This window comes from Schistocerca gregaria, chromosome 8 (assembly GCF_023897955.1).
Source record: "Schistocerca gregaria isolate iqSchGreg1 chromosome 8, iqSchGreg1.2, whole genome shotgun sequence".
Lineage (NCBI taxonomy): Eukaryota > Metazoa > Arthropoda > Insecta > Orthoptera > Acrididae > Schistocerca > Schistocerca gregaria.
Window position 1 is genome coordinate 424,182,867 of NC_064927.1, and position 24,340 is coordinate 424,207,206.

General features: G+C 39.3%; 1 protein-coding gene across 2 annotated transcripts in view; it reads right to left on the minus strand.

The window, feature by feature from the left end:
• Positions 1–24,340, minus strand: part of LOC126284223 (signal peptide peptidase-like 3) — a 70,502-nt gene that overhangs the window by 33,763 nt on the left and 12,399 nt on the right. For both annotated transcript variants that reach the window (XM_049982996.1, XM_049982997.1), the window contains one exon: positions 9,299–9,420. In XM_049982996.1, the coding sequence (XP_049838953.1) occupies positions 9,299–9,420 (122 nt within the window). The remainder of the gene's footprint in view (positions 1–9,298; positions 9,421–24,340) is intronic.

Genomic DNA, 24,340 nt, shown 5'->3' on the forward strand with positions numbered 1-24,340 from the left:
TTATATGTTACAGAAGCATTGCAGGGCTGTCTTGCTATCATTTTTGTATACGTCATTGCCGCCGCCAATAATCACAACGTAAGCGCCTTTGTTCAATTGACTTGTTTCTGTTGTAATATTCTCCACCACTGCATTTAACATTGCACCAGGCTTGATTTTTGCAAAAACTGAATGCTTTGAAGGCATACTTTTGCGAAAATGTTTGGATAGATCTTTTCCATGACTGTCAGCATACAGAAGGAGCCCTTTGGTGCATCTTAAGGTTGGCAAGTTCTTTTTTGGTTCTTTAGTGGGAGTTTTGTGTTTCTTTCTAGTTAGCTTATGTCTGTTGTGTTACCACAATCTGCTACTAGTGCTGAGAATAGTTTGATAATGGTATCACTGGGGCTGTACTTACATGTAGTTCTTGCTTGTTTGTTTTTTTCGGCCCAAGTCACATTTTCTGCGCGGAATGATTATTAACAATGGCGTTGTCTTGAGTTACGTGATAGTTCTGATCCACTGCTTTATATTGTTGCCAGCTCTTGATATTTCCTCAGAAGTTCTTGATATTTTGTATTGATTGACACTAAATCATCTGTTACACGCTTATTATTTTTTCTTATTGTTGGAAGAAATACTTTCTGTCATTTAGTACACAGCTGAGAACGGATTAAAGCTTCCACATTCCAGCACAACGGCTACAATGGTGAAGAGGTCCATTTTGAGAATAACTACACAGTGTGTCTGAACAGTATTTCCAGAGGCAACACTTCAGAATTTGAGAGCAACAACGTTCACATGCTGAACATAAAACACTTTTTCAGGTATAGGGCACATTCCACGCTGCTTTCCATTTACTGTAGGTGCCTATTCTTGTATGCTGCTTTGCATTTACATTGGCTGTGCCTAGTCTTGGTTTCCCTACTTAATACAGTATTGTTCTACAGTAGTTATTATTTTGCTCACTTATAATAAAGGCTTCACTGTTTGTTTTGATTCTAATATGTCATTATTTGGGCAGGAGGAGATCATCTGTCCATGATGACCAGATATTTCTATTTGAAGCACGTGTGTTTCATAGGGATAATGATTATGTAAATAACTGTCTGACTTTGAGAAGTCATTCCTGTGGGTGCAGACTGTTTCATTGTTATACTTCATTAATAATTCTTCAACATGTTATCTTGTTTTTGTTCCATTTCTCATGTCTCCATAAATAATATTACTCTTTGTATTCATTCACAGTAAATATGCCTCCTTTTATTCATAACAACACTAATCTTGCAACTTGGTGACCTGCATACACAAGACACTCTAAAGCCATCTGTCATTACACCCACAATTTCAAAATATTTTTATTTAACTCTGATTAATGTCACACCTTTGCCGATTACAATGTTTATTAGCCTTCCTGTCTGAATATATGTAGAAACTTTGCTACTTTTGTGTTTGGATCTATAAACTAATGGCACTTCATAGTCATATTACCTCTATGACTTGCAGTTAGCCTATATTCACACGCATCATATGTCTGGTTTATTTCTCTTTACAGTACTTCCACTTCTAATTTCTTATTATCAATATACTGCTTATTCTAATGTAGCAGTTTTACACAAATTTACTTTATCTGACTTACATGTTGTGGGCTGTATTCTCAGTGTATTTTCTGTCATTCCTTTCTTGGGGTGGTGCTTACATTTTGCTCTTTCAGCTATAGTGTCTGATTTTTTGCAGCCACCAGACTGAATTAGTTCCCCTTGTTTCTAATAATTTTGCAAATATCGTCAACATCATGCTGAAAGTTATAGACCCAATCTAATCAAACACAGATCATCCTTTCCTTGGTAGTTTTCACACAGAAATTTCTTTGGTCTGTGAAAACTGCCCTAAGATTAACACATTGTTCCTTGACAGCACAATCTGTTTTATGACACCACTAAATATGAGCCTGTATCGTGCATAGATACTTCTTGCCAAATAAATCAGAGTTCTTGTGTCAATAATAATTTCTTCATTGTTATTGTTGTAGCTGTTGCTGCTCAACAATCATTCCAATGCATACAGTTCATAACTGTATTTAATTGTTTGTATGGTTAGAAACATTTCATGCAGTCACCTTGTTTCGCATTTCCCTATTTAAATATTCACTGATCTGCTTCATTCTAATTGCAGGTTGTACACTGATTTTGCAGCTGGAGACAGCTATATTTTCAACAGTTTGCTGCCTGTCATTGGCAATTGATTGTCATTTGCTTGCATAGCTATGGTCTAGTCTTTACTTTTACTTTACATAAGAGAGAGTGTAAATAATCAAACAGGGAGCATCATGTAGACATGTTTTGCAGCCATGGGTAGAATTGATGGGCTCAAAATGTGACATCTATATAAAGATAAAATACACAATGTATTTGAAATAACAGCTACAGAAAACATAAAAGTTAACAATATGTATGTCCTAAGAAAGTAAAATTTTTATCACACAATTCATAATCAAAATGTATGCTGTTTGTGTCACTGACTTTCTTCTGAGTAACTGCTTGAACTAACCAGTACAAGTAACCAAGCACCCTGTCATAATACACACTGGTTGTCCTTGATAACTCACAACCAAACTATAATATCTGAGTCTAGCATAGTCCTTGGAGCTTCATTACAAACCAATCTGTCACAATAACATTCATTCCAAACAAGATGTAAAAAAGAAACTGTCAAGGTTGAGAAGATGAACATTTAATGAAACCACAAATAACATACAAAGGACTTCTACATACCGTGCAAATACTTTTAAGACCAAATGAGACCACTTTGAATAGCTGATGTGTTGAGTTGGGTGCACAGAAAAGAAGTAACACCTGCTAGTTTTCAGAGCCAACCTTTGATGAGCTAGAGTAAAAAGAAACACCACACATGTCCATATGCCCCCCCCCCTCCCACCCACCCACCCACCCACACTCCCCCCCCCCCTCTCTCTCTCTCTCTCTCTCTCTCTCTCTCTCACACACACACACACACACACACACACACACACAAAATTTTGTACTATCAAAAATATGCCACCTCCTATTAACCTAGTAAAAAGACAAGAAATACTAAAGAGTGTTAGGTTGTTCCATACGATTTCAGACTAACTGCTGGCTGTCGGGATAAAACTCTTCTGGCCATCATCAGGTGTGTAGTGGCTAAAGTACACTAGGCTACTCTGTTTAAAAGGTGCCAGCGGGTGCACAGTGTACCAGTTGTCACTGTTTTTGAGTCATTAGGATGCACATGCATCTGCTCCAAGCCTTTGAGTTGCTGGGAGCACCCTTTTTCTTATCAGATCAATTATCTTCACATGATAAAACTGAAGAATAAAGCAGATTGTGCACAGCATAGCATTATTTTATCAGAGGATTCCATGCATTGTCTAACAGGAAGCCACTATCCCAATTGGTAAGTGTCTCAGACAGTCATACTTCTGATTCATTGATAACACAAGTATGAGTCACACCATTTTGTGTTGTTCTATTTCATGAGGTCACCAGTACAATTACAGTGCTCTGTGAAAGCCAATTTCCTGGCTTGGGGAAGCTGAGTATGCCACTGGTGTTCTACAGTGTGCTGCTGAACACTGTTCCAACAGCTCTCCTATAGCATGTAGTATTTGCCACACATACTCAGGATCTTGCACTGCTTTTAAATCACATCCTGCCTGATAACAAAAGTGGGAAGATTTTTGATGGAGGATGGAGGATGAAAGATAACTTTAACCTTATGTTTTCTTGATATTCTGCCCATTTCCACAAAAACATTTCCAATCTATGGCAGGTAGGCAGTAAGCCTTAAGGCTTCGTCCTCTTCCTTGTTGTATTGTTTGTAGTACTCTCTTGTACCTGCTGAGATATTGCTTGCACATCACTGGCATCTGAGGTGATATGGGCTTAGCAAATCAAGGTCCTCAGAATGTTCATTATTTGTGCCAGATGGTGGCAACTAGTTGCCTGCAAATACAGATTGGTATTAGTGGGCTTTTGAAAAGCCCAATTTTCCCAAGTTTTCAATACAATAAAACAAAAATTGTTTCCCCTAGTTCAAACTTTTGGAACCCTGTTATCAATGAATCACTGGAAATATGACTGTTTGAGGCACCTATCAATCATGATGACAGATTCCAGTCGGGTAATGCCTGCTATGCATAATTGGCTTCATTCTTCAGTTTTATCATGCGAAGGCAATTGAACAGATACCAAAGAGGACGCTCCCTGCAACACACAGACTTGCACCAGATGCATATGCACCCTTTTAATGCACACAAAATGACAACTAATACACTGCACACATACTGATGTGTTTTAAATAGAGGAACTCAATGTGCTTTAGCCACTTTGCACCAGAAGACTTTCCAAAACAATGCGGCAGCTGGAAGCAACTTTTTGACATCTGGCTGTTTGCCTGAAATTTTATGGTGCAGTACATGCTGTGGAAGTTTTGAATTTCACAGGATAGTTTTTTTGTAACATACTGATGGAAATTTACACTGGAAAAGCCATATACTTGTAGTAGATCTGCAAGAATGTTTTGGTATGGCTAGTTTAACCATAAGAATAATTGTAAACGGTGGGGGTAACTCCTCACTTAGACAAAAATTATTCATTGTGCAAAAGGAAGCCATTAGAATTATGAGCAGGATTCATCCATGTACATCTTGCAATCATCAATTTGAACAACTGGGAATACTAACCAGACCCTCACATTACATTCATCCCATTACAAAATTTGCTATCAACAATCCAACTGAGTCTGAGACTTAAAACAGACATATTCACAACTACTACAGCATCATAAGGAATAAGGGTATGCATTACCCATTACTGAATCTAACTTTGGGACAGAAAAAGGTGAACTATATAGCAATAGAAGCCTTACATATGTAAAAAAATTTCTGACAGATAGTAGTAGTGTTTTTAAATGTAGATAAAAAAATATTTCTTCTTAATGACTTCTGAAATATAATACAGGATTTCTTGAGCAGATATAGTCATTTATACAGAAAAACCAGTAAATTGCCAGCATGCAATCATATATAAATATCTTCTCATCTTTTTAAAATGTTTATTCTATGGTTGTTCATCTGAAACATTCCACATTTAATGGTTAACATGAATATGATCTACAGAACAAACAGCTAACAACCAAACTAACAACCTGAAATGCCAACATTCCGCTTGATACTACTGTGTCGTTTATCTTCAGTGAGTGTGAAACTTGTGACAGAAAATGGCAGAACTTGATATACCAAGTTTGCAAGTAGGCCTGGAATCAATTACAATAAGACTAAAACAATGTACAATCAATGGTTCAAAAAGAAAATAATAAAATTAAGCAATGAAGTAGTAGAACCAACCAACAAATTATTGTATTTAGGATAACTGAAGACAATGAGTGGATGGCAGTAAAACAAATATGCAGGAGAAAATTATCTTCTGCATCTGCATATATACTTCGCAAGCCCACATGGCGGAAGGTATCCTGTACCAAAGTTAGTCATTTCCTTTCCTGTCCCACTCACTAATGGAGTGAGAAAAAAAGGACTTCTAAATGCCTCTGCATGAGCCCTAATTTTTCTTGTGTTTGCAGTCCTTATGTGAAATCTATGTTTGTGGCAGTAGAATAGTATTGCAGTAGCTGCAAATGCTGGTACTCTAAATTTTCTCAATAGTGTTTTGCAAAAAGAACATCCTCTTCCCTCCAAGGACTCCCATTTCACTTCATGGACTATTCCTCTAGTATTTCCTTAACGTCTTCCTTTAATCCGACTTGGTGGAGATTCCAAAGGCTTCAGTAGCAATCAGTGATACAGTGAACAAGTGTTCTACATAGCATCTCCTTTACGGATGACCTACACTTTCCTAGGATTCTCCCAATTAACCGAAGTCGATCATTCGCCTCCCCTACAACCGACCTTGCCTCTCTCTCCATTTCATATTGTTCTGCAACGTTACAATGAGATATTTAATCTGTCAAGTCGCAGCCTCCTATAATCACTCAATGATGACACTTTCCTGTGATCAACCACAGCGCCATCAACAAACAGTCACAGATTGCTGCTCATCCATCCTATCACATCATGTATCTATATAGAGAACAAGTCTGAATGATCCTATCACATTACCCTGGGGAACTTAACAATACCCTTGTCTCTGATCTTTAATCTGTAAAACCAAATTGGGATTTCAGCCGGACTTGCCGATTTATTTGTTTTCAACTATTTCAGCTGCTTTTCTATTCTAGGGAGGTCTTTCTATGTTCTCCATATAGAAGTCTGTGCAATGATTAAACAGTAATGTGTCTGTATGCTGCTCCTGTGAGGAATTTTTTTTTTTTAACACAAAAATTAAAACTTCAGCATTTCTTTTGCTACCTTCTGCTGCCACACCAGACTGATCAATACGAGACTGAACAGAACCTTGAATGTGCTTTGCACTTTTGTTTGTGACCAGAAATTCTCAGGTTCTTTGCAAGTTCTATTACTAAAGCTGGGTTCACACACTCAACAAAAGTATCGCCACAAGTCAAGTCATTCTGGGGTGGCGTTGTCAGCTACCCTTCACACAGGATGCCACAAATTCTTCGTAATTGCGCAGTATGCAAAATGGTGTCACCTGTCTCAGCTGATTAAACGGCTGTACATATTACTAAATAAGATGTTTTGGAAAGATAATAAATGTAAAATATTACTTACCAAGTTGTTTCTCGTCTCTCTTGTCTCGACTACATGTTTTAAGAACCGGTCTGCAGCTTCAAACCAAGCAAGGATGTGTATATAGATACCATCTGTAGACGCACCACTCTTAAGTGATTTCAGTACTTTTTTATGTTCATTCATGTAAGCATTTCGAATTTTTAATTTTGTTGTAACTACATCAATCCCAGGTACATATTCACGCATACTGTTAACTATTTCAATTAATGTAGCATCTCTCAAATTTCTGTCTTTGTATGATTCGCTTTTGTGGTTCCAAAGGTATTCTCGTTCTTGATACACTTCCAAGAATCACATAATTGTCGTTGTTGACAACTTTTTCGACATATTAATAGCAAATGCACAAACAAAAAGCACTATCTGCGAACTTATTCGCACTAGAAAGGTTTGAATCCAGCTGCGAGGTAGCAATCGAATGACGTTATTTGATTGTGGAGAAGGCAAAATGGCGCAACAAAGTAGAACCAAGTTCAACTTTTTGTGGCATGACAAAAGTTGCACTTCTTAAATGGCGCCACCGAAAACTAGGAGTTCACACATGCAATTACAAAGCAACTGTAGTTCGCCACTAGTAGTGGCGATACTTTTGTTGCCTGTGTGAACCCGGCATAACTTATGACAGTGGAAGCAACTGTATGCTTCGAGCATCTATCTTTTTCAAGATGCACAAATTTTTACTATTTTTTGCTTTCAACATTTCTGCATTCTGTTTTGAACCAAGAGCACAACAATCTCTGTTTCCTCGGCAGTTTCCAAATTTTATTATGAAACCACAGCAGGTATTTTCTGTTCTTAATCCAGCTACTTGGTACACACTTCTCCAGAGCACAATTTAGAATTACTTTGAACTTCGTCTGTAGTTCATCTATGAGCATTATATTATAACTAAATTATGTTCAATCTTTGTCTAATTAGGACACAAACAGCTGCTCATCTGATCTTTCCAGCATTAACATTTTCCTAGTTCTCTGGATGGATTTACAAAGTTAAGCAAGTACTGCTGCCACAATGGCATTATGATCACTAACCCTGTCTCTACACTGACACTGTAAATGTCTGAAGTGTGGGTTGTCAGACCAGCTGCTCTAAACAGTTTCCGAAAAATGTATTCAGAATAGCTTAAAAGAAATCATTTTCAGTACCATCTACAATGAATCTGCAGATACCTGGAGTATACTCAGCTGGTTAAAGTTGCTTGCAACTAATAATGCATGACCAAGGTACTTCTGTGCTACTGAACCAAGACATTCTTTGAATGTTTATGGAAGTGTTCTGGTGTAATCTGCAGGTCAGCAAAAACATCCAAAAATTAACTTGAGTTCACCTGGGCTCACATACAGATAATGTTGCAGACAAATTCAATTAAAAACCCAATAGAAATAATATTTTTGTTGAATACAATGAAAACTTCCTCTCTTATAGCATATAACTGTCTATTCAATAAACATTCCATGCCTTATTAAATATTCTACAGCTCACTGCTTTGGGTTTCACCCAGCTATCAGTTCAGAGTATAATTTGCACTGGACAGCTTTCCTTGACGGTAGTAAATCTAGGGACTTCGTTACAAATGCTTAAGTTTACTGGCCAATGATCTTCTTCAGTGCAGATGCACTCACATTTCCATTACGGGAACTGGTAGATTGACTGTCATGAGTAATGACTATAATGAACAGGGGCACTACAAATGTGGTATGTGAACAGTAAGTTGGAAGTGTCCCTGCAGTCGCACTATCCTCTGTCTCTTCATTGGCTCAGTCGGAGAGAGCATCTCTGCTATGTAAGCAGGAGATCCCGGGTTCAAGTCCTGCACAGGTTACACATTTTCTACTGTCCCCATTCATATTTATCAAAGCCTGTAAGCAGCTAATGTCTGGATTTCATTGTAATTTTATTACTGTTAAAATTTTGACATTAAAAAGTGTCTTTACTTTAGATGCAACATAATTTTGTTCCCTGCATAGCATCTGGTAGGGGTTCATCAGAGGACCTCAGAATATAGCTCCACCCACAAAAATACCTATGTGCACTCCACAAGTACTCTGGTACCTGAATAGCTGCTTCTTTTGTTTGAGAGTATTTGAAAAAACTAAATTCAATTAAAAAAAAAAATCTTCCCATGTGCCTTTTGCTAAATGTTTACAACCGTGTCCATTAAAAAGTTCTCACTTACAGCAATGAGACATGTACTTTTAATGTGGAAACCTTACAAAAACTGAGGGTTGCCCAGCAAATGTGCAGAATTACTAAGAGGGACTTGAAAACAAGTAAATGGATTAGGAAACAAGGCTAGAGTGGAGTGTAACAATAATCTTAATAAGATGCAATGGAAGTGGACAGATCATGGAGAAATGCAGACGAGTTAAGTGGATGGTGCTTGGTGAACTGGAGTCTTAAGAGTAATTTCTTTTACCTACCGCTGATTGAAAACTAGCAGCAATTTGATACCCTTCCGCATGTATAGTGCCTCTCTACAAGTGCCTTTGCCATTGATGCCTCACTCAAGTTACAATATATTTACTCTGTACTACATACTGAAAAAATCTAACTGAAGAACGGTTCAATGCTTCTTACTGTTTTCAGCAACTGCCGCTGTTGCTGGGGTGGTCGTGCCAGTGGGCAGCCCTGCGAGACCTTGCTGGGCTCGTTCCTTCTCTTTCTCACGTTCACGGGCTTCTTGTTCCATGTTCAAGGATCTGTAGACGGAAAAAAAAGGAAGTGAAATAATTTCTACCATTGTTATAGCGTATATAATACCCACCACTTGAGCTTTCACTGGTCCACAAATTTTCACTTTTTATTTGTTACAGAAATGAAAGTAGATGTGCTTCATGTATTTAAAAGGGCTAAACACTGATATCAATGCTAAAATTGTCTCCCAGCTCAGGTTACAGGTAAAAAAGATGTTTATGTTTCACAATCACACTTATGTGACATTACAAAAGCTACATTGAAAGGCACTGTCACAAGGGTTCCTCAGCCGTGAGTGATTGAGTCAGACATTTCCAGTCCAGTATACAACCATAGAAAATGGCACTGTGAACTGACTGACACCTGATTAGCCATTTAGTTCTTCCAAAGCATAAAGCTGAACTCTTTGCCTCATGACTGCAGCAGTGAAAGATCAATGCTGACACAATAAACGTTATGTGTGTGTATGTTTTGAGAGAATCAGAAAAAACATTTTATAGTGACATTTACAGTTTCGTGAAAGGTCTGAGCCTTACATACAAACAAGATAATTGGAAACACTTAATACTGGCTCAAAAGCAAGTATGAAAGCAATATTATTGCTCAATAGTAATCAAAGGTCATCCACCCTGGTCACATATGCTGCCTTAGCTAAAGATCATGCCGAAATCTGTTATAAACTGTCTTAATTAGAATAATCCTGAATGGCTGGCATGTGGAGACTTCACAGTTATTGCGATGCAGATGCATTTGCAAGGTGGCTCCAATATTAGTGCTGCTACCTATGCGAGTGCGACAGTTGGGCAAGAGAAAAATGCTACACACAGCGAGGATGGTCTCCACGAATAGCTTGATGATGGAGTCAAAAAATATTGCCGAAGAACCTCTAGTGAATCTGAACAATAGTATTCTCCGATCACTGCACGTTAAGTTGGGACTCATGACTGTATCCATTAAAGCTGCGCGCACGACTGAAACAGCATTAACGTGATCTCTATCTCTCTATCTCTCTCTCTCTCTCTCTCTCTCTCTCTCTCTCTCTCTCTCACACACACACACACACACACACACACACACACACACACACACAGAGTCCCCTCTAACCCCTGATCAGCTGCACTTGTGACACTTTTTGTAACGTGGCAACATTTTTCGTGGGAAACAGGAAAGCCAAAAATTACAGTAACCTTTTGGACAAATTCATCCATGTTTACGTCAGTGGAAGCAACATGACGCCGGAAATACACTTCCTTGCCTCGACGTGTTCCCAAAAAACTGTGGTCCATTCAGTGATGAACAAGGTGAGCGGTTCCTTCAGGATATTTCTCTCATCAAACAGCAGTACACAGGACAGTGGACTACTGTTACATTGGTTGATTTCTGCTGGATGTTACAGACAGGTGCTCCAGACACCAACCACAAGAGGAAGGCAAAGAAATGGTGCGAAAAACCTAGGTAAATTCAATTAATGTGTTATATCCTACTGATTACAGTAGCATTATATGTGAACGCCACCTTACTTTTAAACCTCAGCCGCGAAACAATTTTAATAATGATATTCATCTTCAAACCATCATAACGACCGGGAGAGCGGTGTGCTGACCACACACCCCTCCTACCCCGCATCCTCATCTGAGGATGACACGGCGGTCGGATGGTCCCGATGGGCCACTTGTGGCCTGAAGACGGAGTGCTTTTAATCATCTTCAGCGACTCTGAATCCATAAAGACCGTCTACTTTGGTTTCTGCAAAAAATCACTGTAGACAAGTGTTATGATCTATGTAAAGAACTGACTTTAACATTACTATATACAATTTCACACATAACAAAAGAGTGATAGGGGAAAAAGCTGGAGAGGGACACAAAAATGTGCCATGATGCTAGGCAGAGACAAGGAAAGAAATCAAAGGGTGGGGTGCATACTAATACCACAGGGCTGAGATGGTTGGGGGCAGGGATGGTGGGGCAGGCGAGCAGCAGAGTTAATGTTTTGACATACCGCATGAAAATTCCTTGGTGTCCAATTGGGCAACAAATTAAAAAGCAGACAGTACACAAATAAGCAGCTCAGTTCAGCTAGGTCTGAACTTACAAACATTCTTTCATTTTGTTGACTTACTTTCAGTCCCTTTCTCCCTATAGTTTCCTCCTGTAACTATGCAAATAAATTTAATGCAGTATTTATTGAGCAAAACTGTATAAGAATGTTGTGTGAAATACTTAATCACACACCTTTCATGACCCTTTCCTAAAGTTGAAGGCTGAATTGCTTTCACTAAGTTCTTAGTGCATTTACTACAACAATACATATATGAATAAAACACACACACACACACACACACACACACACACACACACACACACACAATGTCGAGCTTTCGCAACCGGCGGTTGCTTCTTCAGGAAAGAGTGAAGGAAAAGGAAAGATGAAAGGATGTGGGTTTTAAGGGAAAGGATATGGAGTTATTCCAATCCTGGGAGCGGAAAGACACACACACACACACACACACACACACACACACACACACACACACACACCCATCCATACACACACAGACACAGTGTCTGTATGGATGGATGTGTGTGTGTGTGTGTGTGTGTGTGTGTGTGTGTGTGTGTGTGTGTGTCTCTCTCTCTTTCTGCTCCCGGGATTGGAATAACTCCTTACCCTCTCCCTTAAAACCCACATCCTTTCATCTTTCCTTTTCCTTCCCTCTTTCCTGACGAAGCAGCCGGCGGTTGCGAAAGCTCGAAATTCTGTGCGTGTGTTTTATTCATATATGTATTGTTGTAGTAAATGCACTAAGAACTTAGTGAAAGCAATTCAGCCTTCAATTTTAGGAAAAGGTCATGAAAGGTGTGTGATTAAGTATTTCACACAACATTCTTATACAGTTTTGCTCAATAATTTCAAGGAAAAAGTGCTGCAGTGAGAAAAGTTACTGCTTCCTCAAATACACTAAAATTACTTTACATTTGTTTGGTCATTCGATATTAGTTGATTAACTTGGTATTTTTAAAATAAAATAGTTATCTACTTTTAAAATTTAAAACCCAGAAAATATAAAATGTATCTGGAATTTTATCTTACAAAACGAGATTTATAAATGAAAAAGCAATAGTACAATGAGTAGAAGTGCAGTGTGGGTGTTCAATTATTAAATCACAACATAATAGGTAGCTGACATAAGACAGTAATAACGACAGGACAAAGTCAAATGTGCTACGGAAGAGAGAATTCCACTAGAAAAAGACATGAAAATATTATGAAAGTAATTATCAACACAAATTTCATGTATTATCTTGTATCCACAGAAATGACAGTCATATCTTAAAGAGTTCATAAATGGGGAAAGCTTCATGAGAATAACATGATAAAAGTTATGAGGCAGGCAGCACCAGAATACGGTAACAGGCTTACATAAAATGGCAGATGCTTAAGTCACGTAGAAAGAATCTTTCCAGCCGGTGGCGCCATGAGGGCATCAGCAGTGCTTAAGCAATAACACTGTAAATCATAAATGTCATTAAGAGCGAGAGTAAGAGAGGGATAAGGGAAAGTGTCTGGAAGGAGCACATATATGTTATGAAAAGCCTACAGCAGGTTCAGGACATGAATTTACAACAGACACCTCCCTTCCTCCACACAGATTCTGAAAATCAGTGCATAATTAGGGCCCAGTTCTAAGCAAAGAAGGGAAAGCAGAAAGGTGGAAGGAGTATATAGAGGATCTATGCAAGGGTGATGTACTTGAGGACAATATTATGGAAATGGAAGAGGATGTAGATGAAGATGAAATGGGAGATACGATACTGCGTGAAGAGTTTGACAGACCTGAGTCGAAACAAGGCCCCAGGAGTAGACAATATTCCATTGGAACTACTGACAGCCTTGGGAGAGCCAGTCCTGACAAAACTCTACCATCTGGTGAGCAAGTTGTATGAAACAGGCGAAATACCCTCAGACTTCAAGAAGAATATAATAATTCCAATTACAAAGAAAGCAGGTGTGACAAATGTGAAAATTACTGAACTATTAGTTTAATAAGTCACAGCTGCAAAATACTAACGCGAATTCTTTACAGACAAATGGAAAAACTAATAGAAGCCGACCTCGGGGAAGATCAGTTTGGATTCCGTAGAAATGTTGGAAGACGTGAGGCAATACTGACCCTACAACTTATATTAGAAGCTAGATTAAGGAAGGGCAAACCTACGTTTCTAGCATTTGTAAACTTAGAGAAAGCTTTTTGACATTGTTGACTGGAATACTCTCTTTCAAATTCTGAAGGTGGCAGGGGTAAAATACAGGGAGCGAAAGGCTATTTACAATTTGTACATAAACCAGATGGCAGTTATAAGAGTCGAGGGACATGAAAGGGAAGCAGTGGTTGGGAAGGGAGTGAGACAGGTTTGTAGCCTCTCCCTGATGTTATTCAATCTGTATATTGAGCAAGCAGTAAAGGAAACAAAAGAAAAATTTGGAGTAGGTATTAAAATTCATGGAGAAGAAATAAAAACTTTGAGGTTCGCCGATGACATCGTAATTCTGTTAGAGACAGCAAAGGACTTGGAAGAGCAGCTGGACAGAATGGACAGTGTCGTGAAAGGAGGATATAAGATGAACATCAACAAAAGCAAAACGAGGATAATGGAATGTAGTTGAATTTAGTCGAGTGATGCTGAGGGAATTAGATTAGGAAATGAGACACTTAAAGTAGTAAAGGAGTTTTCCTATTTGGGGAGCAAAATAACTGATGATGGTCGAAGTAGAGAGGATATAAAATGTAGACATGACAATGGCAAGGAAAGCGTTTCTGAAGAAGAGAAATTTGTTAACATCGAGTATAGATTTAAGTGTCAGGAAGTCATTTCTGAAAGTATTTGTATGGAGTGTAGCCATGTATGGAAGTGAAACATGGACGATAAATAGTTTGGACAAGAAGAGAATAGAAGCTTTTGAAATGTGGTGTTACAGAAGAATGCTGAAGATTAGATGGGTAGATCACATAACTAATGAGGAAGTATTGAATAGGATTAGGGAGAAGAGAAGTTTGTGGCACAACTTGACCAGAAGAAGGGATCGGTTGGTAGGACATGTTCTGAGGCATCAAGGGATCACCAATTTAGTATTGGAGGGCAGTGTGGAGGGTAAAAACCGTAGAGGGAGACCAAGAGATGAATACACTAAGCAGATTCAGAAGGATGTAGGTTGCAGTAGGTACTGCGAGATGAAGAAGCTTGCACAGGATGGAGTAGCATGGAGAGCTGCATCAAACCAGTCTCAGGACTGAAGACCAACAACAACAACAACAACAACAACAATTAGGGCCCACGACATGGCGAGGGTCCTTCATCACACCAAGTGAGGGACTTCAGAGGCAAAGGGGAAATTGATTAAAACTCAGATGCACACACTCTGAAGAAAGAGTCATGGCACTTAGAGCAGGCAGGTGTAGAGGATGGATAGGATAGGCAGATCCTAGTGGAAACACCAAGATAGCAGTACTGGCAGAAATCGTGAAAGTTACTAGCTGAGCAGGAATGAGCCCAGAGTTATCTGCAGCAATTCGGAACAGTAGATGGACTTCTAGCTGAGGACTCCTGTGTGTCACCTCATGGGTGCTTATGCAGTTAGCACTAACAGGTTCTTTTACTGGGACGAATAGTGCTACTTAGTAACTGTCTCTGTGTAAAAATTTGGTCTTTCATGGAAACAACTCATTTAGATCAACTCTATACTAAGTTGAAAGGGTTCACTGAATAAAGTCCGAAGTTATAAAACACTCAGTGTTAATCACTCAGTACTAATTCCAATACTTACCTCAGTACTAATTCCAATACTTACCTTTTGTAATACATGATTTTTACAACACAGTCAGATCAAGACTCCTCCCTCACTGAGGCCAACTGGCTATATCCCTTTCTCCCCAAATCCTGTCATCCAACCCCAAGCAACACTCACATTTGGGAAGCTACAGTATCCTGCCACGTCTTGGCTTCCAAGCAATTGTGTCATGAAATAAGAGGATACATTGCCACAAGAAGCTACATTTCTTTCTTTTTCCCTCTGAATGATTTTTGAGGGGAGAGAAGGGACTAAATAGCGAGTGGTCAGTCCTTCCAAGATGTGACTTACCAAACAAAAGCACTGGCAGGTTGATAGACACACAAACAAACACGAACATACACACAAAATTCGAGCTTTTGCAACCGTCGGTTGCTTCATCAGGAAAGAGGGAAAGATGAAAGGATGTGGGTTTTAAGGGAGAGGGTAAGGAGTCATTCCAATCCCAGGAGCGGAAAGACTTACCTCTTTCCTGACGAAGCAACCGGCGGTTGCGAAAGCTCGAATTTTGTGTGTATGTTTGTGTGTCTATCGACCTGCCAGCGCTTTTGTTTGGTAAGACACATCATCTTTGTTTTTAGATAAATTTTTCCCACGTGGAATGTTTCTATATATATTAAAAACAAAGATTCCAAGACTTACCAAGCGGGAAAGCGCCGGCAGACAGGCACATGAACAAAACACACAAACACGCACACAGAATTACTAGCTTTCGCAACCGATGGTTGCTTCTTCAGGAAGGAGAGGGAAAGACGAAAGGATGTGGGTTTTAAGGGAGAGGGTAAGGAGTCATTCCAATCCCGGGAGCGGAAAGACTTCCCTTAGGGGAAAAAAAGGACAGGTGTACAATCGCGCGCGCGCGCGCGCACACACACACACACACACACACACACACACACACACACATATATATCCATCCGCACATACACAGATGGATATGTGTGTGTGTGTGTGTGTGTGTGTGTGTGTGTGTGTGTGTGTGTGTGTGCGCGAGTGAACACCTGTCCTTTTTTTCCCCTAAGGTAAGTCTTTCCGCTCCCGGGATTGGAATGACTCCTTACCCTCTCCCTTAAAACCCACATCCTTTCGTCTTTCCCTCTCCTTCCTGAAGAAGCAACCATCGGTTGCCAAAGCTAGTAATTCTGTGTGCGTGTTTGTGTGTTTTGTTCATGTGCCTGTCTGCCGGCGCTTTCCCGCTTGGTAAGTCTTGGAATCTTTATTTTTAATATATTTTTCCCATGTGGAAGTTTCTTTCTGTTTTATTTACATCGTCATGTCTGTAGTTATTGGTATCAGCCAGAACTTTGACTGAATTGTGGTGGTACGTAGTATTTCTGCTCTGCATGAGGGAGCTGACATGTAACCCTCCCTCCCCCCCCCCTTTCCTGCCCCCTCCAACAGGGCTTATCGGCAGCAAGAGCATCTAACCCCTCCTGACACAAAACAGGGGTTAAGACAGTAACAAAATAAGCAATTCCATCTAGCCGGGTTGAGAAGATCTGTCGCCAAAAAAAAAAAAAAAAAAAAACTAAAAATGCAATGAACATCAGTAGGATGGACGACAGTAAAATAAAATAAGAAAAATAATCAGGTGGGTAGGCACAGGTGATACATCCCTCGGCCCATGGGGCTCAGCATTTGGCAGGGGGTGTCTCACAACTATCCCATCACCAATGATGTACTGTACTCGTATGTGGGAATAGAACCCACTTTCTCATGGGAAGTGTAAAAATTTGTTTGTTAGTCTTTCACCATCAGCTAATATCAAGAATAAGGAATTCTTAGGATCATGAGAGTGCTACATGAAGAGGCACTCCTAAAAAAGTAAAAACAGGGCATGGTAGAAAAAAAAAGCTAATTGCATCCAAGAGCAATTAAAAACAGGATAAAAGAGGGATAACTAGGGTGGCTGGCAGAGGAGATAGGATTGAGGGTCTCATATGTGCAGCATGCATGGGAGACACCTCAGATTCAACCATTCTGACCTGAAAGCAGTTGAAACCCTAGTTCAACTATCTGTACATCAACTACGAACATTAGAGGTAAAAAATCTGGATGACCATGCTTGGCATGGCTTGTCAGGAGGTGGCATTCCACTATGTTGTGAGCTGCTGTCTGCAATGTTCTGCAACCACAAAAGCAGTGGTGACTTATTACATTAATATAAAATTATGGATTAATATGACCAACACAAAACAACATAATATGGTGGATTCCATCCCCGAGGAACAGAAGGAAGAGCACAATGCAGTTTTAATAAACTCTGTACTATCAAGGAGACTATGGCTGCATGGTGCTGCTCCTCTTCTTCCTCCTGGAAGAGAGAACAGTAGCCCATCAGATGATGATCAATTTCTGAGTCTTATCTGCATTTGTATACCTGTGTCCGGATTGTCAAAGCAGATGTTAATAGTATATTTCTAGGTGTTTAGCGAAGTAATTGTTTCCATTTCATGAACAACGTTTCAATGGCAGACCCAGCTATCTTTTTCAGGTGCCGTGTGTTCTGCTGTTATATGTACTCGTTGCTTCGACTCCAATCAGACTGTACATAAAATGGAAACAAGACTGAACACAAAGAAACACATCATTAATCAATTACACTGAGAAAACCTGAGAGATCACAAAGCAAATGCTGGGTGAGTAATTGCTCTCTAGTCAAACAGTTATCCAGTTTATTCCATGGAATACGATCATGACTTGGGACCCACAATATGACAACTGAGTCAGTAGTATGATTAATGTCAGAGAAAAGATTGTGACTAGCAGATGTCACAAGTTGACAAGTCCAGTCCAGTGCGCTAGCCACTGCGCCACCTCGATCGGTCGTTCTGGGATGTGCAGAGGGTTCTGTTAGTAGATATCTCCCCACTGGGCAAACTATCACGAGATAACACTTTGCTAATGTCCTGGACAAATTGCAACAAAAGATACACGAAAAAAGGCCAGGTTTAGCAAGGAAGAAAGTTGTCTTCCATCAACACAAAGTGCGCCCGCACACATGTGCCGTCACCATGGCAAAATTACACAAACTAAAGTTTGAATTGTTGCCACATCCACCTTATTCACCTGATATGGCTCCACCAGACTCCCATCTCTTCCCAAAACTGAAAATTTTTCTTGGCAGACGAAGATTCACTTCAAATGAAGAGTTGGTAGCCAGAGCTGACAACTATTTTGAAGGCCTGGAGAAACTCATTTTTGAGATGGGATCAAGGCACAGCCACATCATTAAAGTAAATGCATTAATCTACAAGGAGATTACATTGAAAAATAAAAAAAAAGTTTCAGTGATGTAAGTACTTTTTTTCTACTGCGTTCTGAGAACTTTACAAACCACCCTTGTACTAAGCAGAAGCACAGTGCTTCGATCAGATACATGTTACACTACATTAATGTAGCTGCTAGGATACACTGAATGCAGATTTTAGCAAAATTACAAAAGAGTTGTAATTCTTTATGAAAGGAACCTGATTAGTATTCTTCTAGTAACATTAAAAAATATATATAATTTGGAGGGAGATGAGAATAAGAGTGTGAATGTGTGTGAGAGTGAGTGAGTGAGAGAGAGAGAGAGAGAGAGCTAGCTCTGATTAAGCGGCCGTAAATAAGATAAATCCTCAAACAGTTCATCCAAGCAATACTGATCAACTCTCAATATACTGACATTATGTTCTTCAATCTGTATATTGAGCAAGCAATAAAGGAAACAAAAGAAAAATTCGGAGTAGGTATTAAAATCCATGGAGAAGAAATAAAAACTTTGAGGTTCGCCAATGACATTGTAATTCTGTCAGGGACAGCAAAGGACTTGGAAGAGCAGTTGAACGGAATGGACAGTGTCTTGAAAGGAAGGTATAAGATGAACAACAACAAAAGCAAAACGAGGTGGAACTTAGTCGAATTAAGTCGTGTGATGCTGAGGGAATTAGATTAGGAAATGCGTAAAGGAGTTTTGCTATTTGGGGAGCAAAATAACTGATGATGGCCGAAGTAGAGAGGATATAAAATGTAGACATGACAATGGCAAGGAAAGCGTTTCTGAAGAAGAAAAATTTGTTAACATCGAGTATAGATTTAAGTGTCAGGAAGTCGTTTCTGTAAGTATTTGTATGGAGTGTAGCCATGTATGGAAGTGAAACATGGACGATAAATAGTTTCGACAAGAAGAGAATAGAAGCTTTCAAAATGTGGTGCTGCAGAAGAACGCTGAAGATTAGATGGGTAGATCACATAACTAATGAGGAGGTATTGAATAGAATTGGGGAGAAGAGGAGCTTGTGGCACAACTTGACTAGAAGAAGAGATCGGTTGGTAGGACATGTTGTGAGACATCGAGGGATCACCAATTTAGTATTGGAGGGCAGTGTGGAGGGTAAAAATCGTAAAGGGAGACCAAGAGATGAATACACTGAGCAGATTCAGAAGGATGTAGGCTGCAGTAGGTACTGGCAGATGATGAAGCTTGCACAGGATAGAGTAGTATGGAGAGCTGCATCAAACCAGTCTCAGGACTAAAGATCACAACAAGAACATGTATATTTGAAGGTGCTTCCCTAAACTCAGTTGGGGAGCATATTTTAATATCTTTCCAACATTTTCAAAAGGCACAATTTTATCAGTCTTTGATCTCAAGTATCTTGTCATCAAAGACTGATACAAAGTCCAAGTTCATGCACCTGCTACACTGTTATATTGGGAAGGGTTTAAGGACCATTTAGATTTATGAGCACTATATACTATGGTCCGAGAAAGCAGCACTGGTCACAGTGTGTTCATTTTTTAAATATATAACCCGACCTAGATCTTCCACAAGAAATGTCCCATGTCCCATATGCTCCCCTTCCCAAAAAAAAAAAAAAATCTCTTTGGGTCCTGTACGTGAAAGAGAGAGAGAGAGAGAGAGAGAGAGAGAGAGAGAGAGAGAGAGAGAGAGAAACTGATACCACCACTCTTGGTCTTCATTTGCACAATAGCTATTACGTATTATGGTTACTGAGCTAATGTTAGTACCTATATCTTTAAGATTTGATTCTTCTAGATTCACATGTGTTACAATTATCCAAGAAAGATTAAGCTGCTACAAAATATTCAAAAGCTACTTGAGACAGACATGGCTTTATGGTAGGTAACTATCTATTTAAGCCACAGAGTCTTCCTGAGAGAGACTTTCACTTGCTACTTTCTCCTCCCAACTTCATTCACAGCCAGGCTTTTTTAGCATGCATGATAAACTTTCACTGTGCACTGCACACAAAAACAAAGACCTGAATCACCAGCAGTAGTATTAACAAGGAACACACACACACACACACACACACACACACACACACACACACACACACACACACACACGTCCTGCTTTAAGCACCATCCAATCTTTTGAGAGGTACAAAGTGTACAGGAAAACATAACTAGTAAACACTACTGATCTAATGAACATACTTAAATTCCTGAATGTCCTCAATTCCCGCAACTATGACTGCCTCCTCTTAAAAACCTTGTTGTATTATGAACATGAATTTGAAGACACTTTTTCCTTGTATCAATGTTTAAGTTATGGTAAGTTGTAGCCCATGTCTTTGGTAGGAAGATAAGCTTTGAAAGTATAGTGTTTAAATAACCCAAAAGTAAGAGGTCTAGGTAATATTTCTATGTTACAGAAACTATTACACACACTACTAATCACCTACACAACTGATTACTGACATTCATTTCTGTATGTGTCCTGAATATGCTGTACAGAATGGCTACTGCTACAAGTGTGTTGATTTTCTCCTTTTTGATATACCTAACTTAAGACCACTTTAGTTCAACGGCGGCCAATTTATTTATTGCTCATTTCAAATGTGGATGTCTATGGAAACACTCAAGAATCTCAGTTTATAATATCTTTTAGTATTGCCCTTTCATCAATACAGTAACAGATATTTAAGCAACAAGTATTCTTTATTTACAGCCCATGAAAGCTGTACTAGACTATCATGAGCAATACTTAAATGGAAGGGCTGTAAGTGACCAGTCACAGGTAGCAGATATGTTTAATGATTGGTTTCTAAATGTCATAGAAATAGTTCAAGAGAAAAATCACAGTAGTGTGTTGAAAAAGCAACTCAAATAAAATTCAATTATGTGGCTGTATCAACAAGTGTTCCACCTGAGTAACAATAGTATCTTTGGTAAATTAAGTTTTGATTTTTTGAAGAGCTGCTCAACTAAGAATGCCATTTACAAGTTCATTCACAGAATTTTACTCACATTACATAACAAAATAGCACTGAAGTATTTTCTATGGCCCATCTAAGGCATCTAGCTGTGTAAATTACAACATTTACGTAGATACATTGAGGTTTTATGCACTTATTGTATAATCAACAAATAGACAATGTCATATTTATCCAAAAGAATGCAGAATGTTACATGCAGTAATTCAATCAGTTTAATCGGGGAGGTTCTTCTAACCGGGGAGAAATCACATGTGGGGCTCCGAAGGCTCAATTTTAAGTCTGCTATTGTTCCTCAAATATGTAAAACAAAAAAATCACTAATACGCGACAAGCAGTTACTTTTGCAGATGACACTAATATCGTAATCAATTCATGTATACATACAGCAACAGAAGAAACTATGAACAGCGTTCTTAATGAGTGTCATTGACCGGTTTTCTGCAAATGGTCTCACTCTCAATTTAAAGAAGACACAACGTATTCAGTTCTGCACATCTCAAGGTACTAAACCAACATAAGTGTAACACAAGTAAGGAAATGACACACAGGGTGGAAACTTCAAAAATTTTAGGTGTCTACATCTCTACATCTACATCTACATCCATACTCCGCAAGCCACCTGACGGTGTGTGGCGGAGGGTACCCTGAGTACCCCTATCGGTTCTCCATTCTATTCCAGTCTCGTATTGTACGTGGAAAGAAGGATTGTCGGTATGCTTCTGTGTGGGCTCTAATCTCTCTGATTTTATCCTCATGGTCTCTTTGCGAGATGTACGTAGGAGGGAGCAATATACTGCTTGACTCCTCGGTGAAGGTATGTTCTCGAAACTTTAACAAAAGCCCGTACCGGGCTACTGAGCGTCTCTCCTGCAGAGTCTTCCACTGGAGTTTATCTATCACCTCCGTAACGCTTTCGCGATTACTAAATGATCCTGTAACGAAGCGCGCTGCTCTCCGTTGTATCTTCTCTATCTCTTCTATCAACCCTATCTGGTGCGGATCCCACACTGCTGAGCAGTATTCAAGCAGTGGGCGAACAAGCGTACTGTAACCTACTTCCTTTGTCGTCGGATTGCATTTCCTTAGGATTCTTCCAATGAATCTCAGTCTGGCATCTGCTTTACCGACGATCAGCTTTATATGATCATTCCATTTCAAATCACTCCTAATGCGTACTCCCAGATAATTTATGGAATTAACTGCTTCCAGTTGCTGACCTGCTATTTTGTAGCTAAATGATAAGAGACCTATCTTTCTATGTATTCGCACCACATTACACTTGTCTACATTGAGATTCAATTGCCACTCCGTGCACCATGCGTCAATTCACTGCAGATCCACAGCATCATCTGCAAAAAGCCTCAGTGAACTTCCGATGTCATCCACCACATGAATGAGAATTTAAACTGGAAAAAGTGCATTTTAAAATGTCTAAAACAATTTAGTTCAGCCATATTTGCACTGACAATCACTTCAAATCTTGGGGAGACATAAATCAGTGAAAGCACATATTTTGCATGTTTAAAAAAGAAAAATCGCCAAACAGCCATTACGTTTTCAGAATTTCTTTTATTTACACGACCAGTTTCTGCATCTCATCAATGCTATCTTCGGGTCCCCTATGCACTCCACGTATAGACAATCAGATACATTGATACTTGCAGAACTGGAGGCATCAATAACTGTAGATGAAATCTTCTCAGGCTTCCATCCGGGTAGCTGCGTCGAAAATCCGTGATGTTTTGATGAGTTTCATTCTCATCATCTTCTGGCAGCGGAGGGGGGGGGGGGGGGGGGGGGATACTTTGCCAAAAGATGATGAGGATGATACTCATCAAAACATCGTGGATTTTCAACGCAGCTACCCGGATGGAAGCCCGAGAAGATTTCATCAGCAGTATACACTGGGAAAGCCTGCATTCACATATCAATAACTGTATTCCGTGAATTCATGTTAGGAGTGTTTACTTCAAAGGCTTAACTTGAGTTGTTGTCAAGTCTTCAATATAAACACAACAAAAACAAATTCACAGAATCCAGATTGATGGCTCCAGTTATGCAAGCATCGATATATCTGACTGTATATACATGGAGTGCCTAGGGGCCCGAAGATAGCATTAATGAGATATGGAAATTGGTCCCCTAAATAAAAGCAATTATGAAGATATACGGCTGTCTGGTGATTTTTCTTTGCTGAATATCTGACCGGCCACTGTACCATATCCACAATGGATCAACAGAGATATTTTGCATATTTTCATTAAATAATGTCATATAGAATAATGTCCTGGGATACCTCATCTTTAAAGATGTGTGTCCCCTCCTGCAAACTTATCTAAGTCTTGCAGAAGCTACTTCTGCAAGCTGTTTGCTTTGGAAACACACCAAGCAAGTTGATTTCTGCAAGTTCCGTCTACTTGCAGAAGCAGCTTTCCCAAGTTAGTGGAAACAGTTTCTTGCATTTTGCTGCGAATACTTGCCAAACTTGCAAGTTGCTGGAAGTTCTGTGTGTTCAATAACTGGATGACGAGGTCAGTGTCGAAAAGAAGAACAGCACAAGGACAGAATAACCCAACAAATGTACAAGAACCCATAAATGTATATATTTGGCCACCGCCAGCCAAGGAAGTGTTGAAAAATTAACTGACTATTGTATTTCATCAGAAGGGAAAGAAGAATGCAACTAGATAGGTCTTAAAATTTAAGTTGATTTTTTATCTTAGCATAAACATACACGCATTACATTTGCAATAAATAGTGTTAGCCAAAACTGAAGATTAATTAAAGGCCATCTCTTGGTGACCTAGCTTGCAGCATTTTTGTGTCCTGGTTTTGAATATTTTATTGT